At 53.4% G+C, this 12,103-nt stretch overlaps 4 protein-coding genes across 4 annotated transcripts; 3 read left to right on the top strand and 1 right to left on the bottom strand.

Moving 5' to 3' along the window:
* Positions 1-99: 99 nt before the first annotated feature.
* On the bottom strand, positions 100-840 carry ATEG_03976 (putative SNF7 family protein (Cta1); the record flags this gene model as incomplete). Its single annotated transcript, XM_001213154.1, has 2 exons — positions 100-684; positions 775-840. The coding sequence occupies 2 exons, from the start codon at positions 838-840 to the stop codon at positions 100-102; spliced, it is 651 nt and encodes a 216-aa protein (XP_001213154.1).
* Positions 841-2,970: 2,130 nt separating this feature from the next.
* Positions 2,971-6,964, top strand: ATEG_03975 (uncharacterized protein; the record flags this gene model as incomplete). Its single annotated transcript, XM_001213153.1, has 4 exons — positions 2,971-3,663; positions 3,716-5,068; positions 5,122-5,799; positions 6,269-6,964. 4 exons carry the CDS (start codon positions 2,971-2,973, stop codon positions 6,962-6,964), a joined length of 3,420 nt encoding a protein of 1,139 aa, XP_001213153.1.
* Positions 6,965-7,605: 641 nt separating this feature from the next.
* On the top strand, positions 7,606-9,871 carry ATEG_03974 (SET domain protein; the record flags this gene model as incomplete). The annotated part of the gene is made up of 4 exons (XM_001213152.1): positions 7,606-7,619; positions 7,697-8,269; positions 8,328-8,587; positions 8,643-9,871. 4 exons carry the CDS (start codon positions 7,606-7,608, stop codon positions 9,869-9,871), a joined length of 2,076 nt encoding a protein of 691 aa, XP_001213152.1.
* Positions 9,872-10,136: 265 nt separating this feature from the next.
* Positions 10,137-11,799, top strand: ATEG_03973 (NADH-quinone oxidoreductase subunit NuoF; the record flags this gene model as incomplete). Its single annotated transcript, XM_001213151.1, has 3 exons — positions 10,137-10,397; positions 10,509-10,580; positions 10,642-11,799. 3 exons carry the CDS (start codon positions 10,137-10,139, stop codon positions 11,797-11,799), a joined length of 1,491 nt encoding a protein of 496 aa, XP_001213151.1.
* Between the last annotated feature and the right edge of the window lie 304 nt (positions 11,800-12,103).

The raw sequence follows: 12,103 nt of genomic DNA, 5'->3' as shown, positions 1-12,103 counted from the left end.
ATAGTGCATATAGAATCGACCCATATACTAGACTCAAGAAAGAAAACCAACTCCAATACTGCCATAATCTCAACTCCATATCATCATGAAGAAAAATCGTTAACCCAGACCACTGGCCGGCTCCTTCACCTTGCCCTGCTCCGGGGGTTCGTCAATAAACTGCGGCACCGACACTTCATCCTGCATGAAGCTCGGCATGGCGCTCTCGCCCATGGAGCTTTCCAGCATGGTCTCCTCGCCAAGCGCCTCAAGCTCCGCATCCAGCTCGGCCTCGTCGACGTCCTCAGGGACGTCATACGCGCGCGAGATGCTCTCCTGGATCTCGTTGCCGACCTCCATCAGATCCGCCATTTCGTCCTGCATGCGCTCGATCTGGTCGACGTCGATCTTGCCGTACTGCTGCTTGAGCGTCTTGGTGGTGGTCTTCATGGCGTCCACGGTCGTCATCACGTTCTTGAGGTTGTCCTGCATCATCCCGGCCTGTTCCATGTTCCACGACTGCTGCGCGAGCTGGTCTCGCTGGGCCTCGTACTGTTTCCGCCGCTGCAGGACTTTGAGCGCCTTCTGCCGCAGCGCGTTCTTGCCGGGCCCGTCCCGCATCTTGGAGATCTTCGTTTGGTAGGTCGAAAGTTCGGAGTTCAGCGCCGCGAGCTTGACGTCTATACTGGAGATGCGGTTGTCCACCTGCGAGCCGGATGTTAACTATCCTTTGGTCTGCCATGCGAGTGATGCGGGGAAAATGAGAGGAGGAGGAAAAGGGGAATGACTACTTACATTGGAAATGGCACTGTCAAGCGTGGGCTTGGGAGCGGTGCTCTTGGTCCCGAACAGGCGATTCATGGTGTCGTTGCGCTGCGGGAGATGGACGTGGGGTAGGTGGCGGTGATGTTTAGAAGGTACGACGAAGTTGGGTGGTGAGATGACTGCAGGTGGGCTAGCCAGTGGGTATCATGCGGGTACGATCAGGAAGATGGCATCACCGGGATGGTGTGGAGGGAGGTGAAGGTGCGCAGAGGGGAGCTCCTTGGGACCACAGGAGCTTCTAGGCAGAAGACCTACGGAGTACCAGGTACAGGTAGCCTAAATGGGACAGTGGTGGATTACTGATTACGGTATGGTTACTAGGATGCACGTGACGCCATGGTTAGGGAGGACGAACTACTGAATACATACTTATCTGCCTTTTGTTTGAAGGAGACGGTCAAGAAGAGCTTTAAAGAGATTAATATATTGTACGATGGCATTGCGTCTGACCAATCTTTCTCTGAAGGTTAAAACAAGAGTGCTACTGCTAATTCCGACTCTGCTCCGACATTATCTTCTAGCCTATAGTTGATAGGTATTTAGTTGGATTTTAGCTGCATCGCTGCGCTTTGAATAGTGGAGTAATGTTTTGCCCATACAGAATTGAGATGGTAAAAAGACAGTTAATGATGTTGGTTTACTATTGGACATGAGGTCAACGGACCTTAGACCACTCGGCCATCTTATCTGTCAGGCAAGTATCGTCTTGGATATACGGTTTAATAGCCTACTACTCCTTGTCTGACATAATCGCTATAATTCAACAACTAACACGGCAGTGAGATAGAATTATATGAGATGATATTGCAGGATTTAAGAGCTGCTATAGATATAGCAGTTCCTACACAGACTGCCCAGACGTGATTAAATTGCAGTCCTTACTGATACAGTATTTATACATATAATACACTCTCTTCATAAGCCAAAAGTGGTTAAAATCACATGACTTGACCCACATTGCTTCCCGAAAGGTCGTGCTCACCTGTACTCCGTACGGAGTAATCTGTAGCTGGCTGATCGGAATTAAAACGAAGAATGGGGAAATTCGAAACAGATGACAAGATCACCAGAGATGTAGACAGGAGGCTGTTTGTTTTAGAATCGTAAATGAAATCCATCGGAACAAATACGTAGGATTATTAAAGCACTACAACATAACTAACTATTCACCCTGAAACGAGTTTTCCCCCTTCCCCTCTTTCGTCTCAGCTTTGGTTAATTTCCTTCCCCGCCGCTCATCGGGCTTAAGGTCGTTGGGTATTTCCGCCGCCTTACTCCCTGGACTCTTGCGTTCGTCAGGGATCTTTGCCGGCCGATCCAGACGCAGCCCGCCCAGCACCTTACTACTACTGACTACTGACTGACTGTTCTAACCTACCTCACTGTACCAACCTCTCGCTCCCTCTTCTCCCCACCCCCACTCCCATCACTCTCAACACTCCTCGCTCTCATACCTATCCCTCCTCCAGTGACTGTGTGCCCGATTGAACTGTCGCATGGACTGACGGACTGGTTTCGTCTGTGCTTTTCAATCAACCCTTTTACCCTCGACTTGCTCCGACCGACGCCTCGGACGGTGTGTGCATGTGTGTGTGATTATCACTCCGTCTAGGCCCCTACCCCCCTTGTCAAGGAGTCGTCAGGGACTATTTCCCTTCATCGTCATTCCCTTAGGTCTGGAAGGTATGTATAAGTGGAATTTGGATGCTTTCGATCCGATCCGTGGTGGTCTCCACTCCCTCGAACTCGAGCGTTTGCGAGGCTCGGACTTGGGATGACCCCTTCAGCTGAGGCTCCCTTGGGGGCCAGCACCACCACCCCCGGACATTACATCAGATGGCTAACAGAACCCCCCCTCTCTTTCTAGCGCTCGGTCGCTCCGATCATATTCTGCCCTGCCTTCTCTTGTCATCGCTGGATGATCCGAATCGATTTGCATATGACGACCGAATTTACCTTCTTGGGAAAATAGCCTAATATCCAGACGCCACGCATCATCGCACGAGGATCCCACGCTGACCTTCTCCGCTCCCTCCTGCGGCCCTTGTACGATAGAGACGCTCTTCACCGCGAACTCTCATCGGCGGAGATCAGCCTCCTCTCCAAAAGTGCTTGTGATACCTCACTTCCTTCCATGAATATTTCCGCCCAATTATATAATCCACCATGTTTTGGCGTTTCGGAGGACATGCAAGTATCTCCACCGTGGATACCCTGCTGGATAAGCCCGATGTCAGCCTGGAGGAACTCCTGGACGAGTCGGAGCTGATTCAGGAGCTAAAGCAACATAATACGAAGCTCATAGAATATTTACGCGATGATAATGTCTTGAAACGGCTTATGGACTATGTGATCGCCCCTGCCTTAGTGAACGAGGACGAAGACGACGAGGACAATGAGAAGAACGACAGCACCGGTGACGATAAAGCCGAACAGAACAACAAGGATGCCTCCACCGAGGAGAAAGATCATGGGGATTCGCTCAAGGACATGCTGGGCCCTGAAGACCTGGACAGGGCGGAAAAGGATCGTCTCCGGCGTGCCTGCATTGCGTGCGAGATCCTCTCATCCGAAGTGTGGTCCATCGTTGACTCCATCATGCTCAACACCGACCACTTGCGAGACTTTTGGGACTTCCTCCGAAGGCCGCCACCTCTGGACTCGGTCCAGGCTAGTTATTTCACCAAAGTGAATGAGACGCTATTCGATAAAAAGACGAGTGAGATGCTGGACTTCTTCAAGTCTGTGGATGAGGTCATCCCGGCAATCCTCCAACATGTCGATAACCCCATGGTTATGGACCTGCTGCTGAAAATAATCAGTCTGGAAAAGGTAGAGGGAGGTCAGGGAATTGTTGATGTAAGTCTGACGCTCGCTTTGTTTCGCGCAACCGACCTAACCCAAGTTATAGTGGTTAAAATCGCAAGACCTGATTCCGACTCTGCTATCATTCTTATCGCCTGACTGGCCTGCTTCTGTGCAGACTTCTGCAGGCGATTTCTTGAAGGCCATCATTACGATATCTGCAAATGCCACTCAGAACGATCAGTCGTGCATTGGACCCAACAGTCTAACGCGCCAATTGGTCTCCAAGCCATGTGTGGAAAGCCTCATCAAATCCATGTTGAAGGGTGGGAACCCCTTGACCGTCGGCGTGGGGATCGTGATCGAAGTGATTCGCAAGAACAACTCCGACTATGACCCGGAGACTTTGAATGGCCCCGACTCCATGCCCACCACATACGATCCCATCTACCTGGGCAATTTGCTGCGACTATTCGCCAAACATATACCCGATTTTATGGCCCTAATCCAGAGCTCCAAACATACCATCAGCGAGGGAGGCACGGTAAAGTGCGTCGAAAGGGGCCAGCTCAACTCCGCTTGGGGCGGCAAGATCGAGCCCCTCGGTTTCGACCGATTCAAGACATGTGAGTTGATGGCAGAGTTGCTGCACTGCAGTAACATGGGCCTTCTCAACGAGCCTGGAAGCGATGATTATGTACAACAACGCGACGCTGAACGCGAAAGACTGGTGCGTGAAGGGGTCTTCGACCATCATAGGGATGAGTCTTCGGCTTTCGATGGAAACGACTCGACTGTGGATCTCGTAAATGGCTCAGTACTCGCTCCTGAGTCTCCGGAAGACTCCAGGACCACTGAACCTGTGAATACCGGTGAGGATAGCTTTGAAGACGTTCACTCATCGGGGGTGCTCGTCGACAAGGAGAAGGACGACTCGGATGAGACCCAGACGCCTTCTCAGCACACCGCGGCTCCACAATCTCAAGACACTTCGGAAGAGTCGCCAACGGAACAGGCTGAGGAGGTCCCCCATGGTGAAAAGGAAGAATCGACGGAGACGAGTAGCTCAGCTGAAGCGCACACGCCGCCCTCCGATCCGTTGTCGCCGACGGGTCTCACGCATCGAATCGGTGAGGTGTCTCTCAATTCAACTGAAACTCCAAAGGAGACTGAACCGTCCGCTCCGATGTCTTCCCATCCAGAGGCGGTCCCTGCACCTCTCTTCGCCGCAAAGCAGTCGGGCCAAGAGTCCAGCGCCCCGACTTCAGGCGCTGCTGGAGAAGCCAACGCTGCATCTGATTCCAGCGGTTCAGGTGTCGAAGAGTTGCCTACACCAGAGGAAACCAAGGCCTTCCAACAAATGCATCCGGATATTCAGTACGACCCAAACGGTCAGCCTGTTGTAGGTGATTATTTGAAGCTTATGTTTGTCGAAAATCGGGTCGTCCCCACTATCCTGGTAAGTGCTTTTTCAAGTCAAGAGTCGGACGATTTTGTTAACACACTTGTTAGGATTTCTTCTTCCGCTTCCCGTGGAATAACTTCCTCCACAATGTTGTGTATGATGTTGTCCAGCAGGTCTTCAATGGACCGATGGAACGCGGATTCAACCGTGCATTGGCCGTCGACCTTTTCGAAACTGGTCGGATAACGCAGGAGGTCGTTGCGGGGCAAAAGCGTAGCGATGAGACGCAGCGGACAAAACGAATTCGCCTTGGTTACATGGGACACCTGACCCTTATCGCGGAAGAAGTCGTCAAGTTCAGTGAACGCCACCCGCCTGAGCTACTCTCTCAGACCGTCATGGACAGCGTGTTGAACCCTGAATGGATTGACTACGTTGAACAAACCCTTTCGGAAACCAGGGAGCGCGACAACGCGATCCTGGGTGGAGTGCGCCCCGACATGTCCATTGGGCACCGCCAAGGCATGCTGAGCTCCGGTCAGAGTATGAATACCTCATCAGCATTGGCTGAGGCAGGATTGAACGGTGCAGCTGGAGGATCTGGCTTCCAAGGCTTTGATATGATGAACCAAGGCAGCGTCTCCGGCGGAGCTTTCGGTTTCAGTGGCGGCGGCAGCTCTCTACTCAGCGGCTTTGCAAGCTCCAGTGACGACGAAGACGAAGAAATGGAAGACCAGGAAGACAGAAACACCGGTGAACAATCCGCTGAAGGCGGCTCTGACGATGTAGGTGATGATTTTTTTGTTGATGTTGACATGCATGATTCGTGATGACCTGCTCGGTGAGCTATGCATTCTCCCTTGATACCACTCTTGTTGCCGATATTCTCCCCATTTCCTTTGCCTCATTGATACTTTTCAATTGCATGTCAAACGCTTGCGAGGGTTTTGTGCGTGTGTGATATGATGGAGACAATGGCGGCGGCCATTGAGGGCTTGGCTCTTAGCCTGGTTCTTGAAGAACTTCTTGTGCATATATGCAACCGTCCTGTGATCTCTCCAAGGTCCTATGCCACTGCTCCGGATATCAAGGACCCTCGCCCCTCGCATGCTTGTTAGTTCCGAGTAGCTTGGCTTATGTGACCTCTGTTTTTGTACACCAAGAAATACCCCTTTTCTAGCGAAACTTCTGTGCCTTGTTTGTACAACATTTCAACATGGATGAATACAGACCGCTAACCATTCATAACCATAGGCGTCTTCAAGCTCTACAAGCCAACCTATTCCTATCCTGCCCCCGCCACCTGCTCCCTTGAGTCTCGGACCGTCACGGGCACGGCGACAGCTGGCTGCCCGACTTGCTATGCAGAAGCAGCAAGCGGCCGAGAATGCAGAGAATAGCGAAGAACGAGGTGAAGACGGCAACCAGGAAACGGCTCACGACAACAGTAATTCCCAGTGGCCTAGTAATCCGTTTGTGATCGCAGGCCTGGAGGACGACGGTGATGGGTCAGGCTCTCCTGCCCGAGCGGCCTTCCCGTCAACCGACTTCAACACTGGGCACAAGAACGAACCTTTGTCGTCTCCTACATTCCCGGAATCAGGGTTTAGCCCGCCAGATTCGTTTTCTAATTCTGATGAAGGCGGAGACGGCCGGATGGAGGGTCAGCGACGGACTGAGCGTGTTCCCCTTGAGATTGACGAAGACGAGGACGATATGGGCGAGATGGTCGGCCCTTCTCTCGGGTCAGGGATGATGGACTCGGATGACGAGGATGAGGCCATCATGAACGAGTCTTTGGGCTACCCAGACCTGGGACCTGGACGATACAAGAGCTTCCGGCAGTCCCGCATTGGAGGATCGCCCTTTGGAGACGACGACCAGAACGACAGCAGTGACGGCGAGGACGACGGGCTAGTCGAAATCTTGGTTCCCGGAAGGAAGTCTTGAGCATGATCGCGGTCGTGTGCATGTTGATTCCTACCCTTTCTGTCACATTCTGCCTACCTTTCCGTTTATTTTGTAGGACGGTGATCGCGCTTGGCCATTATTCCGACGAGACTCATCCTCATGATGATGTACACTATTGATTGCATTGCATTTGGTTCATGTTGATCTTTTGGAGGACACATGCCTGGATACGAAGAAAGGCGGTTAGACTGTGGATGGGGTGTTCGCTGAGGATGATATACGTGGGTTGATGGATATGTGAACGATCTATGGCGTTCTCTTTTGCTGCTTTTTTCTTTCTGTTCATTGACATTTTCTGGGATTTTCCACCTCTGGGTTGCGCCAGAGACGTGTACGATAGCCGAGGTAGATGCGCAAATCATGTTTACGTCAATTACTTTCAATTGAATTGGATCATGTGTGTAGAGGATATCATGGAGGCTTTTGTAAAGGAGAGCAGGGCAAAATGCAGATTCCACACGTCACCGCAAAAAGCGGATCATTATTCATCATCACAATTGGCGGGAGATTTCTGCCTTCGTTCCATCGCATATCCCCCACTTCCAATACATACATTCAGGAAGTAAATACTAGACGTCTTGTCTTTCAATTGAAATCCGGATACTGGCGTCTGTCAAACGATGGATACTTCCAGGTAAGCTGTGCCCTTATCAGTTCAAAACACGGATCAATTCCTACCTACCAAAGCAATTCGGTTACTGATCAGGACAGGCCTAACACTGACTCCAGCCTGGAGGCCTACACCACGCTGTTGGAATGGATGTCCAAGCATGGCGGCCACATTCATGAGAGCGTACAGATAGCCAAGGATGAACGTCGCGGCGTCCACTTGCAGGTGAAAGCTGATTGCAGAGATGGGCTACCCAGCAGTACGAATGTGATCAAGACTCCGCTGGCCGCCACACTGTCGTACTTCAACGCCATTGAGCACCGCAGCGCTGCCACGGAGAATGAAAAGGCTCCCGTCTCGTTCTCCGCACATGGGCTTCACTTCCCTCGGAGTTTTGTGGACGCTGCTGGCCCGGATGAGACGGCGATATTTTTTCTTATTGGTCAGTATCTGCGCGGGAGCGAGGGCTTCTGGTACCCTTATATCTGCACGCTGCCTCAGCCAGGCGATCTGACTACGCCTCTGTATTATGAGGGGGCGGATCTGCGGTGGCTGGAGGGGACGAGTCTGGCTCCTGCGAGGGAGCAGAAGGAGTCGTTGCTGAAGGAGAAATATCAGAGTACGTTTGAGGAGCTGCGTAAGTCGGGTTTTGGAGACGCGGAGAAGTATACATGGTGAGTTGTCTCTTGTGCTATGCTTGTATCGGGGAGGGAAACCTGCTGACGGACGAAGGGAGCTGTATCTCTGGGCATCGACGATTTTTGTTTCGCGCGCATTCTCTGCCAAAGTGCTGGCGGGTGTCGTTCCCCATGCGGAACTCCCCGAGGAAAATGTCTCGGTGCTTCTGCCTTTCATTGATGTCTTGAACCACCGGCCATTGGCCAAGGTGGAATGGCGTGCTGGAGAGCGTGATGTGCTCTTTGTTGTTTTGGAGCATGTTGCCGCTGGCGAGGAGGTAGCGAATAATTATGGGCCTCGAAATAACGAGCAACGTGAGCGCCTGATGATCCAATCCTTCCCTAGTCAACGAGCTGACGTGCATGCAAGTGATGATGAACTACGGTTTCTGTCTCCAGAACAACCCGTGTGACTATCGCACCCTCAGCTTACGGGCGCCCCCGGGAAGTCCCCTGCAGGACGCCAAACAGGCCCAGCTGGAGATGTTCCCATCCCGAGAGAAGGACGATCATTATTATGTTTTCAATATCTTCTACCCTTTGCTCGCTCCAGACACGTCAATGGAGCACGCGATCTTCTCCCCGGCGCTGCTCAATGCCGTCTCGGTTCTGGCTGCAAACTCCCGAGAGTTGGAGACACTGGAGGTCTCTGAGCACGAGATCCGACTGACACAAGCATATGCACGCACGAGGCCCATCCTCGCTGCTCTGGGCCAGGTGATTATCGAATTGATCACGCACATTGTAAGGCTGAAGGCCTCCGCGGATGGCCTGGACAACCCGACGAACCTGAAACAAACACACGCGAAGATCTACCGCGACAGTCAGATCATGCTGTCCCAGACCGCTCTGGTGATTGCGGCGTGGACGCTCAACCGGGCTCTCCAGCATAACGTCGGCAGCTCCTGGGAGGAGACCAAGCAGCTTCTTGCGGCGCACATGGCCCGTGTGCCCGCTGGTCTTTTCCCCGAAGAAGTGCGTTCGAGGATTCAATTCCGGATCCTGGAGCGACCTTCGCTAGTGAAAAATAACGGAGAGCTATTTACTCCAGGGGAATTGTCTGGGCTGTTCGCGGCAGACATGCAGAAGCCGTGCAAGGCCTTCATCGACGCCGCCACTACCGCGGGCTGGGAGGGACAACCTGGGCCATCGCCCTTCGTGTTTCCTATATTCCTTTGTTTGGTTGTGGGTATCCATCGCACTGATACAGGCGCAAGCATGCTCTCACCCCGGCTGAAAACATGGGTCAGTTTCTTGCTGGAGAAATACGAGTCTCTTCCGCCGTCGTCAGAGGAGCTACTCAGTCTACCCGACCCCGAGGAGGAGGAACTCCTGACCGGTCTAGACGAACATATCGAGCGATGCAAGTCTGATCGCAAGTGGGTTTCCCTGCTGTCTGATCTGGAGGCGTATACTGGAGACTGGCGGTCCGTGGACTGGTGGCTTTCGCCCAACTCCTTGCGATGGGCGTGGATGGTGGTGCAGGAGGAGACGGTGCAGATTCCGGAGGATCCACTGGGACTGCTGGTGGCCGCAGAGGCGGGAGGATCGGTGCAGCTGGCGACGGAGAGTTATTTGTACGTTGCAGGGGAGGTGTAGCCAGCATACAGTCTACAGGTAGAAGTAGGAGATGCAGTTATGCAGACTATTGTATATTTTATGCAATGAATAATGAACATGACTCAGCAGCCCCACGTGACGAGACACCCGCCAATCAGACAGCGGACAAAGGCGGATTCTCAGCAGCCAAAAGCACCTCCATCAACTTCGACGCAACTTCGTCCGTTCTTCCCCTTCTACGCCGTTCTTTTCCCCTCATCCTCCCCCCCATTGCTGCCAATTGGGCCCTCCGCCACCCGTCAACATGATATCTCGAGCGGCCGCTCCCTCGACTTCCTCCCTTTCCTCCCTCTCCTCCCGTTCCGTCCGAGTCCAGGGCCAGGCTGCCCGTTCGTTCGCGACCGTCCAGGATAACGCCCACCCGGTTCGGCATTACGGAGGTCTGCAGGACAAGGACCGCATTTTCACCAACCTTTACGGACACCATGGCGCGGATCTGAAGTCGGCAATGAAGTATGGCGACTGGTACCGCACCAAGGATATTGTCTTGAAGGGCCATGACTGGGTACGCCTGTCCACCACCTTTCCTCGAATTCCGGAATTGCGTCATTCGATGTCTGAATGTAGAGAGAAATACGTTTTATTATCGAGAATGCTGACGGTTTTTGGTCGATAGCTCATCTCCGAACTCAAGGCCTCCGGTCTCCGTGGTCGTGGTGGCGCCGGTTTCCCCTCGGGTTTGAAATACGTAAGTGCGGACTGTTCCGGACAACCTCGCGACTTTCTAACACCATGCTTCTCAATGATAGTCTTTCATGAACTTCAAGGACTGGGACAAGGACCCTAGACCCCGCTACCTGGTCGTCAACGCCGACGAGGGTGAACCCGGAACCTGCAAGGACCGTGAGATCATGCGCAAGGACCCCCAGAAGCTCATCGAGGGTTGTCTGGTGGTGGGCCGTGCCATGAATGCCAACGCCGCCTACATCTACATCCGTGGTGAGTTCTACCACGAGGCTACCGTGCTCCAGCGCGCCATCAACGAGGCCTACGAGGCCGGCCTCATCGGCAAGAACGCCTGCGGCACCGGCTACGATTTCGACGTCTACATCCACCGCGGAATGGGTGCCTACGTGTGCGGTGAGGAGACCTCCCTCATCGAATCCATCGAGGGCAAGGCCGGCAAGCCCCGTCTGAAGCCTCCGTTCCCCGCTGCCGTCGGTCTGTTCGGCTGCCCCAGCACCGTCACCAACGTCGAGACCGTCGCCGTCACCCCGACCATCATGCGTCGTGGCGCCAGCTGGTTCTCGTCTTTCGGTCGTGAGCGGAACTCCGGAACCAAGCTCTTCTGTATCTCCGGCCACGTCAACAACCCTTGCACCGTCGAGGAGGAGATGTCCATCCCTCTTAAGGAGCTGATCGAGAAGCACTGCGGTGGCGTCCGCGGCGGCTGGGACAACCTCCTCGCTGTTATCCCGGGTGGTTCTTCGACCCCCGTCATCCCCAAGTCCGTCTGTGACGACCAGCTCATGGACTTCGACGCCCTCAAGGACTCTCAGACCGGTCTGGGTACCGCGGCCGTCGTCGTCATGGACAAGTCCACGGATATTGTGCGCGCCATTTCCCGTCTGTCGACCTTCTACAAGCACGAGAGTTGCGGACAGTGCACTCCCTGCCGTGAGGGCAGCAAGTGGACAATGCAGATGATGCAGCGTCTGGAGACCGGCCAGGCCCGCGAGCGTGAGATCGACATGCTCCAGGAGCTGACCAAGCAGGTGGAGGGCCACACCATCTGCGCTCTGGGTGAGGCTTTCGCCTGGCCCATCCAGGGTCTGATCCGCCACTTCCGCCCCGAGATTGAAGCCCGCATTCAAGAGTACTCCAAGGAGCTCGGCCAGGGTCCCTACGCCGGTGGCTGGCACCCCAACAGCCGCGCCGAGGGCAAGCTGATTTCCCCGGGCATGTAAAACTACGTTTGTGAATATCATGTCTGTTCCGTTTTCTTTGATGAATAGGAGGGCGGCAGAGAGCCAACCGAAAAAGAGTCATTTGGTTTCCTCCTTCTTTTATTGCCTAGAAAGGGCGTCCGTCTCTGAGCAGGGGTGTTCTTTGCTTGTTCTTAATGTTGGTCCTCATGTACAGTTTCATACAGTTCTGGTAGCAATTATTTCTTTTGTTATTTGCGTTTAATAGTAGGACTTGAAGGAGAACCGAAGGTGCACTGCCGAGAATGTCCTGGACATAATAAAGGTCATGACGGTCATCATTCAT

Source organism: Aspergillus terreus, genomic scaffold (genome assembly GCF_000149615.1).
Source record: "Aspergillus terreus NIH2624 scaffold_5 genomic scaffold, whole genome shotgun sequence".
Lineage (NCBI taxonomy): Eukaryota > Fungi > Ascomycota > Eurotiomycetes > Eurotiales > Aspergillaceae > Aspergillus > Aspergillus terreus.
This window is presented reverse-complemented; position numbering and strand designations above follow the sequence as displayed.